The sequence below is a fragment of the Denticeps clupeoides genome, chromosome 5, assembly GCF_900700375.1.
Source record: "Denticeps clupeoides chromosome 5, fDenClu1.1, whole genome shotgun sequence".
NCBI classification, from domain to species: domain Eukaryota; kingdom Metazoa; phylum Chordata; class Actinopteri; order Clupeiformes; family Denticipitidae; genus Denticeps; species Denticeps clupeoides.
Window position 1 is genome coordinate 11,169,800 of NC_041711.1, and position 21,511 is coordinate 11,191,310.

The 21,511-nt window shown below is 46.5% G+C and overlaps 1 protein-coding gene across 5 annotated transcripts; it reads right to left on the bottom strand.

Annotated features, from left to right (window-relative positions):
* Window positions 1-62: 62 nt before the first annotated feature.
* On the bottom strand, window positions 63-21,142 carry fn1b (fibronectin 1b). Of its 5 annotated transcripts, none has more exons than XM_028978849.1 (47): window positions 20,863-21,130; window positions 20,398-20,523; window positions 19,734-19,871; window positions 19,522-19,653; window positions 19,006-19,143; window positions 18,214-18,366; window positions 17,925-18,119; window positions 17,649-17,831; window positions 17,369-17,545; window positions 17,055-17,210; window positions 16,813-16,941; window positions 16,419-16,562; window positions 15,344-15,465; window positions 14,577-14,745; window positions 14,306-14,482; window positions 14,041-14,169; window positions 13,865-13,954; window positions 13,588-13,782; window positions 13,034-13,309; window positions 12,683-12,946; window positions 12,500-12,594; window positions 12,200-12,368; window positions 11,886-11,972; window positions 11,396-11,587; window positions 10,322-10,606; window positions 9,721-9,903; window positions 9,512-9,601; window positions 9,168-9,434; window positions 8,952-9,068; window positions 8,508-8,687; window positions 8,214-8,369; window positions 7,999-8,112; window positions 7,535-7,822; window positions 6,979-7,266; window positions 6,659-6,855; window positions 6,472-6,559; window positions 6,193-6,372; window positions 5,968-6,057; window positions 5,135-5,323; window positions 4,913-5,002; window positions 3,779-3,906; window positions 3,559-3,697; window positions 2,551-2,715; window positions 2,237-2,362; window positions 2,042-2,148; window positions 1,847-1,960; window positions 63-843 (listed from the first exon to the last, which is right to left on the bottom strand). In XM_028978849.1, the coding sequence occupies exons 1-47, from the start codon at window positions 21,029-21,031 to the stop codon at window positions 766-768; spliced, it is 7,464 nt and encodes a 2,487-aa protein (XP_028834682.1). In that variant the 5' UTR covers window positions 21,032-21,130; the 3' UTR covers window positions 63-765. The 5 variants fall into 5 exon arrangements, with proteins under 5 accessions (XP_028834682.1, XP_028834679.1, XP_028834680.1 ...); XM_028978846.1 differs by having other exon boundaries at window positions 3,779-4,203; XM_028978847.1 differs by lacking the exon at window positions 20,398-20,523 and having other exon boundaries at window positions 3,779-4,203; window positions 20,863-21,129.
* Window positions 21,143-21,511: the final 369 nt, after the last annotated feature.

Consider the following 21,511-nt stretch of genomic DNA (forward strand, 5'->3'; position numbering starts at 1 on the left):
CATGACTTTGAATTGATTCTTGTGCTCTTTGTCTAGGGGGGCGACAAAACACACTGGGTCTGTTTTGAGGTTCTTTGAAAGTCTTTTAAAAAAAACAAAAAAAAACAGTAGTGAGGACTTGGGCACCTACAGTACAAAACAAACTTTTACACCCTGGAACTAGCATTCAAATCAAACAGTTCAACAACTATGGGATAAATAAAAGATGCAATAAACATTGGAAAGATTAGTAAGCGTCAATTAGTCATTGAAAAAAAAAAAAAAATATGAAGACAACTCGAACTGGGGTTAGAAGCGAACCTCAACGCACCACAGAGTGGCACAGCAACATTCTCTAAAACAGTGCTTGATTTCATTTCATTTTACGTACAAAAATATATCAGCAACTACACATAGTACAAATAAAAAAGGATTCCGAATTTCAGTGAAGTTGCATAGCGACGTGACAGGATGGGCTTTCAGGACATTCGTTTCATTTTTCAGTTGACTACTGAATGCTGCTATTATTTGTTTCCATGTTCATTAGGTTCCAAAAGAAACACCAAAACGCGTCATTTTAACAAAAACTCCACGTAATCAGCGCTACGAAGACAGCAGAGGGCGGGAGTTACATTCGGAGAAATCTGGGAAGCAGCAGCGCAGGGTTGGCAAAGTTAAGGCAGCGTTAAATCCGGACGTCAACGGGTGGCTTGTGTGGAGGGTCTCAGTCGAAGGGCCCGGATGGAACGCATGAGGAACTGGCCGCAGGGTTTTGGGCACTGAGGCTTATTCGCTGGGCCTTGGCGGGGAGATGGCGTCTGCGATGAGCTCAGGCCGGAGGCATTCAATGGGGCATTGGATGTTCTAGAAACACGGAAACATGAGAACATGAGAAACGTTGCAGTCTGACCACCTTCACGCTCGCTGTAGAACTCAAAGCCAGATTTTGCTGATTTGAGAATTTAAATATTTACAGCATATTTTAGCGCGGAAGGCCCCAGCCCTGCACAGTTTAATTCTCTCCACGTTCCATCGCAGAACCCTGTTGTAAGGATGAGTGCCCCCCATATGTCCCTAAATCTTTTCCAGGTTCCGGAGGAACGTTGTTCTGTTTCACTATGTGCCGTCTAACATGCATGTAACTGGAATGACAGTAAAGCTCAACTTCAACTCCAAATGCTGCGTGATTACGGGAATGTACAGTAGGCGTTACACGTAAGATTCGTAAATCTGGCCTTGGTGTTCATACTTGAGCAGGATTAGCAGTCACACAGTGAACGATTTCGAAGCGTTAAGCTCTTGGTTGTTACGCTCGTGAGAGTCGGTCTGTCATGACTATGTCAAGTCGCACCCCAGTTATCATGATACCTGACATGACTCCGTGGGCCGTATTTTAACAGCACAAAAGCCGGCGCAAATAGGATTTTACTGCAATGTCAGAAATGAATGATAGCAGACAATGTACAGTGTGAAACTCTTATTTGCGCTGGTCTCCGCACTATTAAAACGGTTCGATTTGCTAAATGTGTGACAATTAGCAAACGCATGACATCACCGTGGTGTTAAGACCGGGTCCTTAAGCAGCTGTGAAATCATTATTATTCATTCCGGATCACTCTGTGATGTCTGTGATGCATCTTTGTCCACTATCCTTTCCCACGTTTTAAGCAGCACTGCAGATGTTTAACCCGAAAAGGGCTCCAGAACGGGCTTTTACGGCCCTGCTTAAAGCACAACCGGTAAGACCCACCTCAGACCTTTAGGTTGTAGGACGGCCATCTATGTGCAAGGGAAAACGTTTTTAAGGGTTCGCACTGACTCAGTTCGAATGCACACGGAGTATGCAGCAGTTGCCCGGGCAACTCACCACTTTACGCAGGGTGTTCTCCCGGTAGCGGTTGTAGGCGTCCACGTTCACCGGGTGCAGCAGATCTGCATCCACCTCCGCCCCCGGCCGTCGGCAGCTCTCACAACGCCATCCCTGCGACAGACACACAATGAGCGAACGCTCATGTACATGTGGTGAGCCCACCGGGCACGTTGGCGGCCAGCGGGCGGATACCTTCTGTCCACCGTAGCAGGTACACGTGCAGATGGTTCCCAGGTACTCTTTCTGCCACTGGTTTCCAACCTGGTACATTTTCCCATTGTCGTAGCATGTGGATGCATCTTCAAGGGAACGGGAAATCACCGTTTTTATGACAGGAAGAGCGTACAAGTACAAAGCTTGCGTCTGGTACAGAAGATCAAGACTCACGTGGTTCGCACTTGAACTCTCCCTTGCCGTTGCCCAGGCAGGTACAGCTCATCATGTGGCCGTTCTCCGCTTGGCGGTCCCATTTCTCACCGATGGCGTAGTTATTGCCATTGTCATAACACCATTCTGCATAAAAGAAACAGCTATTTTCCTCGGCCTGAAAGCATTATTCAGTTCTAGAGTCATGCGGGATCCTCTAATCCTCTATTTCTCAGGACCATAAGATAATCCAACTAGTCTGTCAAAAGCAGCCTATAGTGTCTGAAATCAAGTCAGTACATCCCATTTCCAAGTAGGACCAGTGTGGTACTCACTAGAGGAGTCACATCTGAAGTGGCCGCTGCCCAGGCCGAGGCACCTGCACCACAGCTTGAAGCCGGTCTCAGACATACGCTCCCACTCCTCACCCACGTTGTGATAGGTAGCTGTGAAGGAGTCGTAGCACGCATCCCCATTGGCTGGCACTCCTTCTGTGACTACTGTACATGTATAAAAGCAACACATTTCATTGACAGTAATGTATTAAAATGAGCCAACATTTAAAATAAGATGCATTCATTTTCAATTTCCGACATATTCGGTCAACATTATGGTTGAAACAATTGTGTAAAATAGGTTTAGGAGACCACAAAGGGTTGATTTTAAATCAATTGTTCTGTATATTGCCATCTAGAGGTGATTCTTTATATGACAACTGAATACTGCAAAAATCTATTTAGTCTATTTTTACATGCACGTTTTTGGCTTGAAAACTGCTAATATGTACCTATAATCCCAACATTGATATATACTCTATCAGACAAAAGTTTGGACACATCTAGTCATTTATGGTTATTGCATTTTTCACATTATAGAAGCTGAAAACACAGGACTCCCCAAATAAGGGAGCTTTGCTGTGATGGCAGCATTTCACATTCTTGGCTGCTCTAAACCAGACAATTGGTCTGGTTTCAAACAGTCCTGAAGGTTTATGTTGAACACTTCCTTATCATTCACTAATGTTAATAAGCGTCTCATGAAACGACTTTTGACGATAACAGCCATGAAGGTAAAAAGAGGCGACTCTGATTAAAAAAAAATGATTAAACAAACTTCTCCCAATACAACAAATACTAAATATGTTTATTGCATTCAACATCTTAGTCTCCATAACCACCACAAAGTAGGTGTAACTTTTGTCTGATTTGACTGGTAGTGATCACTTTCATATCATCAATGAAAACACATGTAGGAGAATATCTGTAGGTTGACAGTAGTGGGTTGGCTGGCTTTGTGCCAACCTTAAAATTGAACACAAATGGTGTTAAGTAAGAAATCCTTACGTGTGTTGCCAGCGGTGATGACCTCTTCAAAGACCTTGTGCTTTAGTGCGTCCTTCAGAGCCTCAACAATGACATTATAGGAAGCACCTGATGTCAGGCCAACCAATGTGGCACTAGTGGAGGTTCCTGGTAGTCTCATCTGAAAAATGTTCGATTAGATGTTCACGCAAATGTAAATGTTAGAAAAATGCTTGCTGATATGCATTTAGATTTTTCTCACCTGCAAGGTCCCCTCGTCGCGATATGTGAGAGGCTCGCAGGACACCAAATAGGACGAGCTCTGCTGCAGTGGCTGCCAGGTGATGACTGTCTGCGTCTGCGCCTCCTGCGGCCTCCCCGTTTCATTCTCTGGAAAACCATAGGGCCCATGGCCAGGCTCTTCACTTACCCTCACAACCGGAACCCGGACCCCGTCGTGCCCCGGTGCAGGGATGTAGATCAGGGGGTGGTGTGGCTGCGGCTGTAGCTGGGGCCACTGGGGCCTCTGTGGCTGCTGAGGCTGGTTGTTGTATTCTGTGTATTCAACATGCTGCCCATGGCTGTCGCTGCCGGCTCCGTGCACAGTGTTGTCGTCAACCTCGGGCACATCCAAGTGGTCGGTGCCAGGGCGCGCGGGCAGAGGCGGCAGAAGCTGTGAGTCTGGGCCTGAGCGGGAGAGAGGGGTTAGGAGCAAAGCTGCGCAGGCGGAAAGCATGGGAGGGTGCTGGAGATCTCACTGCAATACTGCTTGCAGCCAACAGGTGGAGCTGCTAACAATCCAGCTTGGATTGTTAGCTTGGATCCCAACAAAAGCCTGCTGCCATTTTCCTTTTGAATCACATGCAGGGTGACCACAAAACCAACATCTTACAGTGAGCTACAACCAGATTTCACATTTCAAAGGTCTGTTCTTAGTGCTGATTCGCTTATGCTCTAGGTTGAGTGCTACTTAACAACCAATCAAAAGAATGACACAAAAGAATGTCCATCACACAGACCCTTTAAACTTTGTAATGTAACATCTACTGTAGCTCCCCTGACATGGATTCCATGGTCACCAAAGTGTCAATGCTATTCAAAAAGTATGCGGCTCACAGATGTTAAAAGAAGATAAAAGATGTCTCGTTGTCTAAAACGAAGCTCCTGGAAGGAGGCGTGGGTTGTCAGCATCGGCCAATCCTAAAAGCTGCAATCTGCATTAGCAGCTCTAAAGCAGCATGATGCTTTGCCAAAACCACTTTTTGTCTACCTTTACCATTCAGTAACAAAAAGACAGTTTGCACTGCAAGTGCACTTCCCTTTGAGTGTGTGTGTGTGTGTGTGTGTGTCGGTATTGGCGTGAGTTTGTTTGTATTGTGTGTGTTGTCAGACTTACGGGTTCTGGTCCTGCCCTCCAGTGGGGTGCTTCTCTGGCTGTTCTGCAGGGCGATGATCTTAATGACGTACTCGGTGTTCGGCTTCAGCCCTGCATTAACGCAGCAACACCGTCATCACAGTCGACTGTGCTATCGACATCATTTTCTACCTTTACGTATGCTTGTGGTATGTTTTGTACAAAAGTAAGGAATCTGTGGTTTGTGAAGGCTGTGGAGCGTACCTGATATGGTAGCGTAGTTCTGGCCAGCATGGGGCCTTGGAGTGACCTCACGAGGGCTTCCTCCCGATTCTTCATATGTGATGTAGTAGCCGGTTATTCGGGTGACAGGCGGTTGCCAGGAGAAGGAGATGGAGGTGGGTGACACAGCGGTGAAGTGAAGGCTGGTGGGGGCTTGGACAGCTGGGCCTTCTGCAGAAAAACAAGAAAACAATGTTTGTTTCATGATACTGTAGTGGAAATTTAAAAAAATTTTACAGAAGGACAATACCAGCCAAATGGTGCTGAGGAAAGGACAAAAGGTCTCACAAGCCCGCATTGAGGACATCTCAGCAAATTGAACAGCTCAGAGGGGGTGTGGACAATCTCACACAGACACATTTATCATTTATTCAGCATCGGGTCATCTTGCTCTGTGACCTGAAGTTCAGGACATAACCTGACATTTACATTATGACTGAGAACATCATTTTTACGCGTATAGGTGTGGCAGGAGCCTCCAGTCTCTTTGCAGGCTGTGCTAATAATTCATATCACCTCGGCTCAAGGTTTTCCCAAATTCCTCAGCCGGCACACAGTTTTCTACCAATCTACCGTTTAAACTAGATCATAAGAGCATCTAAATTTTCCATTACAATACACATTGTTAAAGCTCTTCTCCTAGGCGCTACAGCTCTGTCAGCATGATCCATTTCCATGTCTTATTCATGTTGGCACTTCTTCGATTAGAAGTATCTTCTGCAGCTTGTTTTCTTGTTTTTGATAAATTCTGTATGTAACAACCTCCTCTTTGAAGCCAATTGAATAAAAGACATATACCTATATAAAGAATATACCTGTTTTGACAGTGACAGTGAAGGGGGCGCTTCTGGACGCCCCATTAAGAGTGTACAAGTTGATGGTGTAGGAAGTACCAGGCTGCAACCCTGTCAGATATCAGAGGAATTAATGTACATTAACATTAATTAACATTAATGTACACAACATCTTTACCATGTTCTGCCATTCAACATCATACAGTACTATCTTAATGTTTATTGAGATGTGTTTAAAATAAAAACCTGTGATGGTGACAGTCTGCTGTTCTCCAGGAACATTTGTTCTGATGGTTGGGTAGCGCTGGTCTTTGGGAACAGCCTCAATTAAAAAGCCAGTGATTGGCTCAATCTTGGACCTCCAGTTCAGTGTGACGGTGGAGTCCCTCACCTCCATGATGCGCACGCGGCGTGGTGGGCTGATGGCTGCATTGGCAAAGATTTTTTTTATGAGAAACATCTGTATAAAAAGTTACAATTTCAAAGCTGCTAAAATGATCTTCTAATTGCCCATGAAAGTCTTACTCTCAGTGGTGGCAATTTCGCCTGTGAGAGGAGGACTGGTGGAGGAATCTCTCAGGGAATAAACATGGACCACGTACACAGTAGAAACCTGCAAAAGAGAACAGTAATGAAATGCTGTTTAACAAGGTAACTGAGCTACACAACAGGTAACTTGTTAAACAGCCAATGACGGTCACTCTAACTTTACCATTAGTCCTGGCACATGGACCTGGCTGGAGTCAGGAGCCACATTCAACTCTCTGGAAGGGGCTCCCAGATCCTTGGGAGTGACAACCACACGGTAGCCAGACAGTCTGACATTGGGGGACTGCCATGTGATGGAGAAGGAGGTGGGCCCAACCTCGGTGAACTGGAGGGAGGTGGGGGCAGGCACTGGACCAGATGCTGGGGAAGCATACATGATTTATTACAGACTATCCATACAGAACATCCCCACTACAAGTGTGATGTAAAGTCTTAAACAAAGTGGCATGTTTTAGTTAAGCGTGAGAGTAAAAAGGTACCAACCTGTGGGCCCTCTTGTGATCTGGGTGCCCACAATGGGAGTACTGGGCGTGCGTCCCTGCATGGGAATGACCTGGATGGTGTAGTGGGTGTTGGGATGCAGGCCACGCAGCACGGCACTGGTGTCGCGGCCAGTTGGAGCAGGCAGAAGCTCACGCTGACCCTCTTCTGAGCTGGTGTACAGGACCCGGTAGGAGGTCACCCGGCCTGCTGGGGTGTCCCAGGTGATGCGCAGGGAGGTGGTGTCCACGTCTGAGAATGAAAGGTCACTGGGGTGCTCTCCACTGCCAGCTGTGGAGGGAAAAAGGATGTGCACATTGGATTCAGATGTAATAAAAAAATTACAGAAATTTCAGTTCAGTGTCTGTTTTTCACATTTTAAAGGGGGTTGACAGACATTGGCACTGGGTCTCAACAGGACACTGACTACTCTTATTAAAGAAATATTGATTGTCATAAAAGCAACAGCAAAATTGTTCTTTCTGGTCTGATAAGTGTATAATATAATAAATGTTTATTTTAAAAAGTGTAGTGTCATCTTTATAAAGCTGGTACCAACCTGTGGGCCCTCTTGTGATCTGGGTGCCCACAATGGGAGTACTGGGCGTGCGTCCCTGCATGGGAATGACCTGGATGGTGTAGTGGGTGTTGGGATGCAGGCCGTGTAGCACGGCACTGGTGTCGCGGCCAGTTGGAGCAGGCAGAAGCTCACGCTGACCCTCTTCTGAGCTGGTGTACAGGACCCGGTAGGAGGTCACCCGACCCGCTGGGGTGTCCCAGGTGATGCGCAGGGAGGTGGTGTCCACATCTGAGAATGAAAGGTCGGTGGGGTGCTCTCCACTGCCACCTGTGGAGGGATAAAATGTATGCACATTCTTTTTCAGTGAAACTGAGGAAATGTAATTAAGGCAATATTTTATTCCAATAAAATCACTTTAGACAAAAAAAAAAATCAACTGAGCACATTTTAACCTTGTGACATTTCCAAGTCTAACTAAGTCTAAGTTAAATGGAACCTGTTACCTGTAACAGAACTTTCCACCAGAGGGGGGCTCTGTCCTCCCTTACCAAGTGCATACACACTAACAACATACTCCACTGAGGGGGTGAGGCCGGTGATGGTCAGCTCTGTCTTATCTGCAAATCCAAAGCACACAGGACTCTTAGCAATGCAGAACACAGTTATTTTACACAAGCAGGAAACAGCTTCTCAACAACAGACACATGCTTTTACTTACCAGGCCCAACAACCTCTGAGAAAGAGGGTCCAGCTCCATTTTTGGGAACACCGCTGACTTTGTACCCAGTGATGGGGCCACGGGCGGGAGACCAGCGCACTGTAATTGAGTTGTCCTGCATTCCAGTCACATCCAGGTCAGTGGGAGATGGAACATCTGTGAACCAGACATGGAGAAAGAGACAAGCGACGAGTGAAAAATAGTCAGCATGCACACAAAAAAGTAGCAGTATAGCAGAGCCGATTCTACCCAGGTTTTCTGGAACATACTGTAGATAATGCCACAGACACTCACCACGGGTGCTGTCCACCCTGCTGGTTCTGTGTTTGATGTAAATGGGCATACTGGAGGCCGGGCTGTCCCCTCGCCCTGTCACAGCGTACACTGTGATGGTGTACTCGGTGTCGGGATGCAGGTTGTTGATGGTGGCAGTTGACTGGGTGCCCGGAACAGTGAACTCAGTGGGATGTTGGCCTAAAGCGTATTAACATAATACCGTTCAATGTTAACATTAAGAGGGGTGAGATCCGAATAGGGCATAAGACACATTTTTGGCACCAACTATTTCTGTGTTCTATGTTAAATCTTTTTTTTTAATAAAGCTAAAATTTTAGCTAAGAAGTTATTCCTATCCTTTTGGCAATAGAAATAGCAATAACTTACTTAATATGCATGTATTAGAATCTTATAATTATATTATAAAAAGATAATATATTATAAAATGTAAAATTTACCCACCTGTCTCTCCATGGGAGATTCTATAATAACGCACAGTCACAGCGGGGTGGTCCCAGTTAATGGTGAGGCTGGTGGGTGTGGAGGAGGTCACCTCCAGATTAGTAGGGGCTTCAGAGACTACATGGAAATAAGTGCTGAACATCAATACACACAGAAAGCAATTTTGTTGAGTACCTGACCAATGGAGTGGCTTAAAAAGAAAACACAGATGTGTACCAGTGGACTGGTGGCCGACGAGGGGCTTGCTCTCCCTGTTGCCACTGAGGGCAAAGATGGTGATGATGTACTCAGTCTCGGGCACCAGGTTGGTAAGGGTGAACTGGTTACGGGTTGGTGGCAGCCGCTCTTCCTTGGCACGTCCACCACTGGCCATCTGATAACGCAGTCGGTAGCCAGTGATGATGGCTCGTGGGGCCAGCCAATGGACGGTGAAGGAATTGGCAAAGACCTCAGAGAAGTCCAGACCAGTTGGGGAGTCCAGAGCTATGAAAGGGGACATGGAGATCTTAAAGGATGAACTGAATCCATTGTCATTTTATTATTTGAGAATCCATGCTTACTTGTCCTCTGTGTGCCTGTGACAGGGTTACTCTCGCGGTCATCGTACACACATACCACGCTCACCTGGAACACCGTGTCAGGGTGCAGGTCTGAAATGGACAGAGAGAGAAAGAAAGCATTGACATTATTTCAGAATGAGCTTCCCATGTAAACATTAACGTTTGCCGATCACAATTTACGTCACTGTAATCTGGCGGCCTTGACTTACTTGGTAGAACAACTGTGTCTGTGGTGCTTCCAACGTTCATCTCCTCAATGTCATCATCCTGGTTGGCGGGGTGGTAGCGGATGATGAAGCGTGTGATCTCAGTGGACCTAGGGATTGTCCACGACACCCGCATGGAGTCTGGCCCCACCTCACCAAAATGCAGGTTTGTGGGTGCAGGGATTGCTGAAGGACAAGCAAGTATGGTAAGTATTGTAAATTATGTCCATATTGTACTTACAAAATGAAATAATAATATTTTTTTCTTCTGGAAATTCATTATGCTATAATTAAGCACTAAATTGCTCTGCATAAAAACAGTGATGCATAACCATCAATTTATACTAACAACATAAGCTAAAAGCTAAATACTGTTCCAAAGAGCCATGCAAAATATAAGACTTTTTATACAATACAACTGTAGACATCTAATTAAGTTCCCTTAGCCCTTAAACATCATGGCAGTCTTGGGATTTCAATTTGTGTTCTCCAAAGCCAGTTGACTTTGCCTGGCACAACGGAAGACACTCAGTGTTTTACACCAAATGCTACATGCTGTGCTATTCTAATCTGCACTTTTTACACTTGAAGGGGGATAATTCACCGGGCATCGGACGTGTTTGTTGCGTGATGGTGGTAGGTTCACTCTCGCCGCTCTCTGTAACCACGGTGACGGTGATGTCATAGTCGATGCCAGGTTCCAGGCCGCGCACTGTGTAATAGCCACTCGCGACCTCGATCATGTCCTCGAAAATGGGGACAGTTTCCCCCGCTGCGGTTACCGTAATGTGATAGCCAGTAATGCCTGTATAGTTAAGTGGCGTCCACCGCAGGCCAATAGTCGTGTCGGTAACACTGACAAAAGAAATGTCACCTAGCCGAGGCACATCTAGACCGGGGAAGGGATTTAGCAAAGGAGTATTGGGAGGAAGGGGGAGGAAAAACACACAAAGACAGAAAGACAGGCAATCACGTCAAATTAGGAAAAGCATGTGAGGCATATTATACAATGGATGGAATTATGTCATTATCACGACCCATGCAGCTTCGCAGTTATCATGTGATATGAAACACAAATGGATCCATAACAGATGAATTAACATTGCACAGATATTTTCATGCTCAGCCATCATCTCCAATTAAAAGCAGCTATGACAGGTCAACATTGCTAATTTGCCATGCACGGTATTTAGGCATAACCATAAGCCACACAAACACATGGTGTGTCCTGTTTAAAATATGATGCTTGATTTAACTTTGTTAGTAGGATATTCATGGTATGAGCTCATCAATTAATGATGATCTGGGGATCAGGCAAGAGGGATGCCAGCAGCATATGAACTCGATTCACATGCTTTGCAGGGACTGGTTGGGTAAAGGACTGTAATTCTAGATCATGTGGCTGTAGACTGTAGGCTTTTGGGGTAGATGTTGTGATTCATGTTGTCCTGGTGAGGCAGTGCTGCACTTCAGCTGCAGTAACATGGTCTCTGCAGATGGTCTTTACTGCTTTTTTTATGGAAAGTTTCCTCAGAAGAAGAAATTGCTGCCTGGGGAGCTATGGGGTTTTAGAAAAGGGTGGAGACAGCGGAGCTAAAAATGGTTCCATGGTGACTGTTTACAAGAGACATGGGCAGTAGAGACTCAGGCTGTGATGAGGCAGCCTGAAAAGGCTTACCTTGGGTGACTTTGGTGGAGACAGGCCCACTCTCCAACTGGTCTTTGACAGTGAAGACGCTGATGTTGTACTCCACTCCTGGGCTCAGGTTCTCCAGCGTGCAAGAGGTCTCACCCGCCCTCACAAACTGCTCCACAGAGTTTCCACGCTGACCATCCATCGGGGTGCACGTGACTCGGTAACCTGAGATGTCTGTGGACGAATGGACAGTGGAAGATAAAACGCACAAACACTCGCACCTAAGTGGTCTGGGCCATAAAAAGAAGTTAACAGAGGTCAAAGTGGGCTTCGCCATGAAAAATGAATTCCACAAGAACACTCAAAACCCAAGAACTGCTGAGTGAACCAAGGTCCTCCTTTTGGGAGAGTGAGAGATGTGGCTTTGGCTGACATGTGTGCATATACATACACACACAAACTTCCACACACTCAGGGCCACAGTCCAGTGTGCACAGAGACAACTGTGAGTGGGAGGAGGGTCAATATTTACCGGGTGTTGTGGTGTCTGTCCACTGCACTGTGAGGTCCCCAGTGTCTGGGTTAGGGACCAGGTTTAGATTGGTAGGTGGAGACAAGGCTGAAAAGCAGAAAAGATTTCAATCACTTAAACTGTGCAGGGTTTTTTTTTGTCCATAATCAACATTCATTCATATATTTTATTTATTTGTTTGTTTGATTGTTTTGATAGATAGATAGATAGATAGATAGATAGATAGATAGATAGATAGATAGATAGATAGATAGATAGATAGATAGATAGATAGATAGATAGATAGATAGATAGATAGATAGATGATGTCTTACAAGTTACTACTTTATTTGTGATGGGGTTGCCATGTTTGCGTCCATTGACCATTGGCTGGACGGTGTAGGTGTACTCTGTCCCAGGGGTCAAGCCTGAGATGAAAATGCTGCCTGACTCAGAGGTCACATCTCTGGGAGCCTCGCCTCCTTGGCTCGGCCTGACCGACAACTGAGCAGGAAAAGGAACAACAACAATGCAGGGATGTTAGTGTGGAAGAGTGAAAAGGGTCAAAGCGTGCATGGAGAGTGAATTTAATGTCAATACAACATAAAACCCAATGAAATGTTCCTCGTTTTTACCTTGTAGCTAAAACGGGGCACTGGGGTCCAAGTGATGATGATAGATGTGTCAGTGACGTCAGTGGTAAAACGTGGAGCACTGCCCATGGACTGAGCTGAAACAGACAGAGAGAGAGAGAGAATTCCACCAACATGTTTTTGAGGTATTTAGAAAATGTATCTTGACAAGCTGGTGCAGCTCACCTGTGGTGAAAATGTTCTCTACCCCTTCGCTGACGGTGTTACCCTGCTCTGAGTGAAGTCTGACGGTGTACTCTGTGTCTGGGTGCAGGTTGACCAGTGTGTATTGGGTCAGGTGACCAGGGATCTTCTGCTGTTTGGGGCTGGAGCCTCCCACTAGCAAGAAGAGACGGTAGCCAGTCACTTGAGACCTTGGGGCCGACCAGGTGAGTATGGCAGTGTTCTCTGTAACATCTGAGAAGCGCACGTTTGTGGGGTTGTCTGGCTCTGTAGAAAACACAGAAACACAGACACAGTGTTAAATCACCGCAGGAGAGGTGGACATTTTGTGTCTTATCGAGCATGACGACTGACTTGTTGAGTGCTCGCCAACCAGTGGCTGGCTCTCCACTCCTCTATGGATGCTATAGACGTAGAACTTGTAGAGGGTGCCGGGCTGCAGGTGCATGATCTCAGCGTAGGGGTTCTGGGTGACGGGCAACTGCAGGGGTCTGTGGGCAGATCCTCCGGGGGTGACGGGAGTGTAGGCCACACGGTAGCCAGAAACCTCACGGGGCCCGGTCCAAGTGATGGTGATCTTGACGTCGGAAACCTCATAGACCTGCAGGTCGGTGGGAGCGGCCACTTCCTCTGCAGAAAGGTCCAGCAGACATTAATCATAATTCATTTTTTATCATAAATCTTTTTTTTTTTTTCAAGCCATTCTTAGTAAGGCTGTGCTGGCACTAAAATCTTTTACTACAACTAGGTGTGATGTTGTACAAAACAGACTGGACCAATTTGCTGTTTGTTTGCATAGCATCTTAAGCCTCCAGATTTTCTACTTTGACATGCAATAAATTGAACATTTTCTTCCAGTGCAAATATCCAGAAGCTGAATACAGAAGAAACAGAGAAGAACAGCATACGGGGTGTTGGGTCTCCATGTGTTGTTGCCTGCACAAAGATTGGCTCGCTCTCCAGCTCTTCCTCCACAGCATAGATGCTGATGTTGTAGACCATGCCAGGTTGAAGGTCACTCAGGGTTACCTTGTCGGCAGTGCTAGGAAGAGTAAGTTCGGTGCTGCTGCTCTCGATGGATGGTGTGTAAACCACTCTGTAGCCTGTAACAGATCCACATGAAAATCAGGAGTGCTGGTCCCTCCATTGAGCTGTGTGTGGCCACGGGGGACTAAGGTCCCTCACCTGTGATAGGAGCTTGTGGCTTAGACCAGCTGATCACGATGGAGGCCTCTCCAACATTATCAATGGCATGCCTGGTTGGTGCATCAGGGGCTGTGATGAGGATGGAAAGCAGATTTGGAATAGAGAAAAACAGGAATAAGCTCTAAAGCTAAGTTAAGGCTTGAGCTGCAACCCACCAGTGGTTTGTGTTGTGGTCAGGATCAGGGTAGGCTGACCACTGGGTGAGAGCTCATGCACCCGGACATTGTAGCGGCGACCAGGAAGAAGATCGTTAATAACCACAGAAGATGATGTCCGAGGAAGGTCTAGGGAGAGAAATCCCAAAAAATTAAAGACCATTTCGGCAACAACAAATTCAGCAAAAAACAAACTCTACTTCGAATATGAACAAAAGAAGTGTGCAGATGAAATCAGTGAAAGCAAGTTGTGACAGCGACTGACCAATATGCATGGGAGTGGCTCCCTCCTCTGTGAGCTCATACTCCACCCTGAAGCCAGACACAGTGTCGGACGCAGAAACCCAAGAGATGACGAAACTGTTGGATGTGATCTCCGTCACTGACTCTGATATATCCACAACTGGAGACGGCTGGTCGGTCTCTCCCTCGCTTTCCCTTACTGTGGATAGTGGCGAGAAGGATGGCTTTCAACAGGCAGCAAATGAAATCTGTAAGAGTGAATTAGGAAAGTCGAAAAGAGAGAAGCCACTTACGAGAGCCAGAGGTAGTGGTGAAGTCGAATCGTGTAAGCTCACGGCCACCGTAGCGCAAGATACTGATCAACTGGCCCTCATAGGTGAGGCCAGGCCTCAGCCCAGAGATGGTGTATGAGTTGATGTGTCCGGGGATTTTGGCCTCTTGCCATGGCCTATTGGTGTTTTTCTAGGGAAAAAAATCAAGTCTGTGTTTTAAATCGGTATTGTTACGTACACTGGGCCCACTGTACAAGCAACTATTCTTTTTTTTCTCTTTCTTGGCTGCTGCAGTGATGGAATTGTTTGACCTGACGTCCAGCTGCAGGGCAGCATGCCTACCTTCCACACAAACAGAGAGAGAAGCAACCAGAAAAGTAAAAGTTGGTATAAATGAAGATAGTGTGTTTGTGTCTATGCGTGCAAGTGAAGGAGAGGTCCTTGACCGTTCTCTCAAATGCAAAAAGAAATCATGTTCTGTCTGGAAAATTACAGCCTTTTTCAGAGGCACACATTAACCATCTGATGCATTTTTCCAGTAAATATCACATCAGCCCAAATGCTTGCTCACTCCATGTGAATGCTTACAGTTCAAGGACTTGACTTTGCTTTTTTTTGTGTGTCTAAACACACTGGTATGTTTCTGGCATTACGCAAACATTCAAGTAAAAAAAAAAAGCATTCTCTACACGGCTTAGTGATGAAGTAAAGAAAAATGTCATGAAAAATGTGTTGATTTGAAGCACAGTGGGGTGTGCTTCCATGGGAAAATCAGGGTAAACGCTTACCACTCTCCACTTCAGAATGTAGGTAGTGATGTGAACAGATGCTGGGACGTTCCACTGGATGGGGTGGGAGTCGGGCTGTTTGCTCGCCTCTGTAATGATCACCCTCACTGGACCATGGCCACCTGATTAACAAAGGTTAACAGATTTGGCTTGCTTTCTGAGCTTTTTAACCATTTGCAATGTTGGGCTCAAGCAAACTCACTGAAATAGTTCAAGAAGACCAAAATACTACTGGCATCACAATCAGTCTCTAGGATAACTCGCAAGCCACAACAGGTTTTGATTCAACTCAAGACATTAAATGTGGGCAGTCTGAACGGTGTGTCAGAAATCACACTTAGACATAAATTTTCCTTGGCCAAAAGTTCCTTTTGTCCCGCACGCCGGCCCACAAATCCACACTGCAGCTGCAAGCAATTTACAGGACTGAGGTCATTTTGAAGGGGTCACTCCTGAATGAAATGAAAACACACTGTAGATACAGTACATACCCTGCAAACCAGATTCAAGCGGCATATCTCTGTACGGAGAGTCTGCGGTGCCACCGACCGCTGTCGTTATTACAACGACTTCTGTGGTTCCCTTCCGTTGAGCAAAATCGGATTTTAACCGGAACCAGGCCACGTGTGACTGCGTCACATCACACTGAGGCTCGGTGGGAGCGTGTCGATGATTAATGTCACACAGGTGGATGGAACAGCACCACTCAACGGTTCAGCGGGGCGCAGTGAATAACAAAGGAGCAAAGGAGGGGAGGAGAACGGGAAGGGAGGGCAAGAGAGAGGGAGCACAGCACCACACCCCACTCCATCTGGCAAACATCAAAGTGCAGAGCCCCCTCGACAGAGGAAACTTCAATGTTTGTTTAAGATGTAGCAGGAGGTAGGGAGGTACTATTAAATGGCAGAAAACCATAAATTAACTAGCAAATGGTGTCCCACCTGACACAAAGAAATGCACACGTTTTCTAGGCTGACAAAACACAGAAAGCCCCCCCAGTGCCCCCTTTCTGGAGAGTGCAGTATCCAGTCGGGCTCTGACATAACACAGGAAGGTAGCTGGTGTATTTGAATACCTGGGAAGGACTGCTGAGGCTCACAGGCATGCTCTCCAATCTTGTTGCCATAGCAGTAACATTTGTAATGGACGCCATGGAGCACTTTATCCCAGGATTCTCCAATATGGTAGAACACCCTGGTGTCGGGCTCCTGGCACTGGTCTGAGAAGAAAATGTGAGAAAAGTGAGTGTGCGATTAAACACGTGTGGGAGCGCTTCGCTTTTTCAGTGTTGGAAAAGTGAACAAAGTGAGTGTGAGGAAGCCATTGTTGAATTTAGCTGCTTGAAGAGAATTGGAGGAAATGGTGCTCCATTCAATCAAAAAGGTCAAGAATGTCCAAATGGTGACCTTTGCATTTTACTGTACATTTACTGTACAACGTCTAAAGCAGAGCCCAGCAGCAGCACCCACCGACAGCATCACATTTCCAACGTCCACGGCCCTGGCCGTAGCACGTGCAGTTCATCATGTAGCCCTCATCGTGCCGCTTGTCAAAGTTCTGGTTGACCTCATAGGTCTGCCCATCAACAATGCACTGGTCTGTGGAAAGACAAAATGAATATTTCACCACTGTTTGCTCCCACTTACCACTGACATTCCCTTTGCTGCACTTTCAAATGTGGATGAATGGGGCTATAGGTGGCCACATGTACCTCTGAGCTGGGAGTAGGCGATGCAGCTCCACTCTCCTCTGCCATTACCCTGACATGTGCATCGCATCATGTGACCCAGAACATCATGGCGTTTGTCCCACTCATCACCCATGCGGTACATCACGCCATCGCTGGTGGTGCACACCTCCTCGTGAGCTGTGGTGAGAGCAGCACCATGACATGATACGTTGCTGTGTGCATCCATGTCCATCTCTCCATGCCTCTTGGATTGTTAAGCTCATTCATTGGAATTACATTTCCTCTTTAACACACATTCATATTCTGGATTTGCTCCTGGAAGTGAGTCAACTCACCAGCCATGGGGCAGAAGCCGAACTTCCGCTCTGCGTCGTAGTTGGTGGAGGTACCACACCATTTCATCCCATCACGTCGTCCGTCCGCAGTGCAGTCTGTGTAATTGCGTCCATTGTAGATGAAGGGGAACTGGCAAACAGCACCGTTAGAGTTTCCACCACGCGTTACCACCAGAGCTGCAAGGAAGTACGAAATCTTACACCTCACAGCAATGAACAACACGCGTCTCAGTGTTTGATTGAAAAGAATAACATGCCGAACGTTTTTCATGGTGCTTACCATTCTTCTCAGTACAGAAAGAGTACATCTGCTCAGTATCATAGTCTGACGATGTACTGCACCACAGCTGACCATCAGTGCGGCCCTCAGACGTGCAGGAGTAGTACGTCTTTCCATTGTACACGAAGGGGAATACGCACGGCTGGCCGTCTGAGTTTCCACCGTAGACCTGAGACTGACCTTCTGTTCAGCGCGAGAGACGAAAGGAAGGTGCTTTGAGAGCGGCTCCTTGCGGAATGAAGAAATGGACGCATGGACGGATGCTCTCCAACCTACCCCATTCTTCACAGCTGACCCCGTTGCCCAGGCATGTGCACAGCATCTGCTGGCTTCCTTGTGTCCTGATCCAGCGCATGCCCTCATAATAGGTCACGCCCGAGTCTGTGCTGCAGGTGCCCTCTGTGGGCGGTTCGGGCAGAGCGTTTGGCTGGTACACCGCTGGCTTGATCTGGGTCACGTGAGTCGCAGTGCCTTTTTCCACGCCCAGGGTATGGAGAGAATGACTGCATTAGTGAAAGCCAGAGAAGCCAGGCGTGTCCTTCACCGTGAGATGGACGCAACTCACCGGTGGTCTGATAGGACGAGTGCCTCTCACACTTCCACTCGCCTCGGCCGTTTCCTGTGCACAGACACTGCAGTGCGTTCCCGCGGGCGTCGGACTTTGTCCAGGAGTCACCGATGCGGTAGGATGCCCTGGTGTCCTGGTCATTGCAACGATCTGTGGGAGTCAGAAGTGAAGCCATTGTTAAACAGTTCTTCAGAGATAAGAGATTTTCTGATAAAACGGATAAAAGTCCCCAAAAGCAGATTCTTTTATTAAAGAAACTTTAAAACCACAAGAACGTCACTATGTGGATCCGACAATTTTGAGGTGCTGTTTACCATTTAGTCAGGAAAGAGCTGAAACGAGCCCAGAATGTCCCTAATGGCATTTCCCTCTCTCCTACTCCCCTTAACAGCCTGTAATCCTGATCTGGAGCAGGCGCTCTGTCTTTTTCCACTCCGTACACAGCTGCAAGTCTCAGGGGTGGCGATGTCATCGGGGCGTGCCGACTGCATATTCACAGGCTAATGCAAGGAACCTAGCTAAAGTGTGGCAGTGGTGCTCGCCCTTCCCTTAATGCCGCTATAAACAATGCTATGGTGCAAAAATGTAAGAAAGGTGCTGGATTTTTTTTGTTCTGTTTTTGTAGCAGTATGATGACTGGTGCAATTCTGAAGCTCCATACAACAGCTATGAAGGATTTATCATATACCTATAACTGACCTTATAGTACTCAGTACCTCTGTACTATGGATCATTTTCAATGACCCAAAGACAACATCTGGCTTTGATGTGAAGGCAACGTGAACTCACTTCTGGAGGTGCAGGTGATGCGGCCATGGCCTTCTCCCAGACATGTGCAGTCCACGACCATCCAGCCCTGGTAAGGCTTCTCCCAGGTCTCACCAACCACATAGGATGTTCCAGCTGAGTTGTCATAGCAACGTTCCGCTAAAGGAGAGAAATCCGTTTAACCCCAAAGCCATGCCTTTTCGCATAATTTTTCCAAACATGTGCAGCTCCTAACAAGAAATTCAGCATCTGCAGGGTACTGTATTTAAATCAGGAGGTGCCATTTTCCATCTGGACTACAGGGTCAGTCAGACAAGATCATCAGAAATAATTGCTTTTTGCCACATAAAGCCAAATGTGAGTTAAGAGGGGACCAGAAGTTTGACCTGAACAGCTGAATCTTCTGCCCTGTTTTTTTTTTTGCAATGTTTAATGGTTCCAAGAACCATTTTTGTGAACTTCAAACTGTCCAGTGTCATCGCAAATATTGACTTTTTTCACAGAAAAACAGGCCCTTTTGGCCCTTCAGTCACTCACCTACTGGTTTGCAGGTCCACTCTCCTTTCCCGTTACCAAGGCAAACACAATCCAGCATATAGTTGCCTGTGTCATGGACCCGCCTCCAGGTGTCACCAATCTTATACGACTGGCCACCCTCATGGCAGCGGTCTGGTAAAAAGTCAGGACGATTAGCAGGAGATTCTGCTTGGTGGTACTGAACAATTTCTCTTACGTAGTTTGAAACTCACTGGCGATGGTGCAGCTGATTTTCCCTCGACCGGAGCCAATGCATGTGCAGTCCCAGATCATGCCATCTTTGGGCCGCTCGTATATTTCTCCAACCCGATATGTCCGCAGGTTGATTTTGTCATAACAGGTCTCTTCGGCTGCAAGAGACCCTGGGAGATTAGCATCTTTAAAAAAGGGTCTAGGAGAGCGTCTCCAGCAAAGTGCACAACACCGCACAATGGAAAAAACGGACTACACAGACTTCCATGATTGACAACTGAATCCCGGTCTTGTTAATTCTAGATTAAATGTGTTAAATGTGTTAGGTGGGGAATTATTCCAGATGAAGGAGGATCTAGGCCCAAGATCTAGGCATAGATCAGTCAGTATTGCCGGTTTTACTGGTGACCTGCATGTTTTGTTGCATTCTGGACATTTTGTCCTAGACGCAAGAGGAATGACTAACTCTTAATGCTGGTTGGTCAACATGGATGCTGTTATGTGGAAATAGCATCCATTTAAAATAATTTGCTTAATCATATGCAATTTATATAACACAAATACCTGGAGAGTTTTCCATTTTCATTTTTGGATGCTGGTATTCATGGTCACCATCAAAACCAACAATGCTGCTCTACACAGGTTTTATTTTATTTATTTAGATCAGGCTACGTGTATCCTCACCTTCGGGCTTTGTTACACACTTAATCCCTGCAGCACTTTGGCAAGTGCAGAGCAGTGTGCTGCCCAGATAGGTCCGCTCCCACTGGTCGTTTACCCTATAAACACGGCCGTTATCCGTGCATCTGTCTATAGAAGAAAGGTGAATGCACACAGTCTCCCAAACTTTTTTTTTTTTAAATATGCTCATGTAACAACAGTTTTCCAAGGTTTCGTTCACACCACAGCACACCAAAGTACACTGTGACTTGAAAAAGCCTGTTACAACCAAACTGGACATTTATTGTAAAGTATTACGTAAATATCAATCCAAGTCATACAAAATAATATATAATTTCCATGCATTTTATGCTGTATTTTTATTCTGATATTGTTCTGGTTGGGTGGACAAGGGTCCCCACCAACGCATCTTCTTATTTCAACCCTATAATAAAAGTTGTGGACCTGCGCGCCTGCCAGGCAACTTACTTGGTAGGACAGGAACGGAGCCCGGATCGTCCGGGGAGGGTACGACCTGCTGCTGCTGCTGCTGCTGCTGCGTCATTCTCTTCATCCTTGCCGAATCTTTGGGCATGCAGTGGACCGCGCCGCCGACGCACAGCGCCAGCAGCAGCGCCCGGAGCGGGCCGCGCACCATCCTCTCCAAATTGCGCTTTTATAAAAAATTTTTAAAAAAAAACAGAAACCGACGAGGGCGACCGCTACGGAGGCTTTCAAACGTCGGCAGCGAACTTCTCAGCCAGCCTCCCCCCTGTGCTGCTGGTGCCTGGTGGGGCGAGCCGGGGGCTGGAGCGCGTTTTTATCCGTGCGCTCCGGACGCAAGGACGGGGAGCCCCTCCCACCGATCACACCAGGCCAGAGAACGGGGTTCGGAGCGGACAATTTCAACTTCGGCATATTGTTCAGAATTCACTTTATTTCATCCAAATCCAATGCAAGAAACGCATTTGCTATTGTTTGCTATTGTTTTATTACAAGTTTTTTGTTATTGTGTTATTTCAGTTTTGTTCTATTTTTTCTATAAAAAAGTGCAAGATCCATAAATGAATAGGTGCGCCCAAACTTTTTGACATTTTGACCCTTACCAGTATGTACAGTTTTTAACAGTGGGCTGACT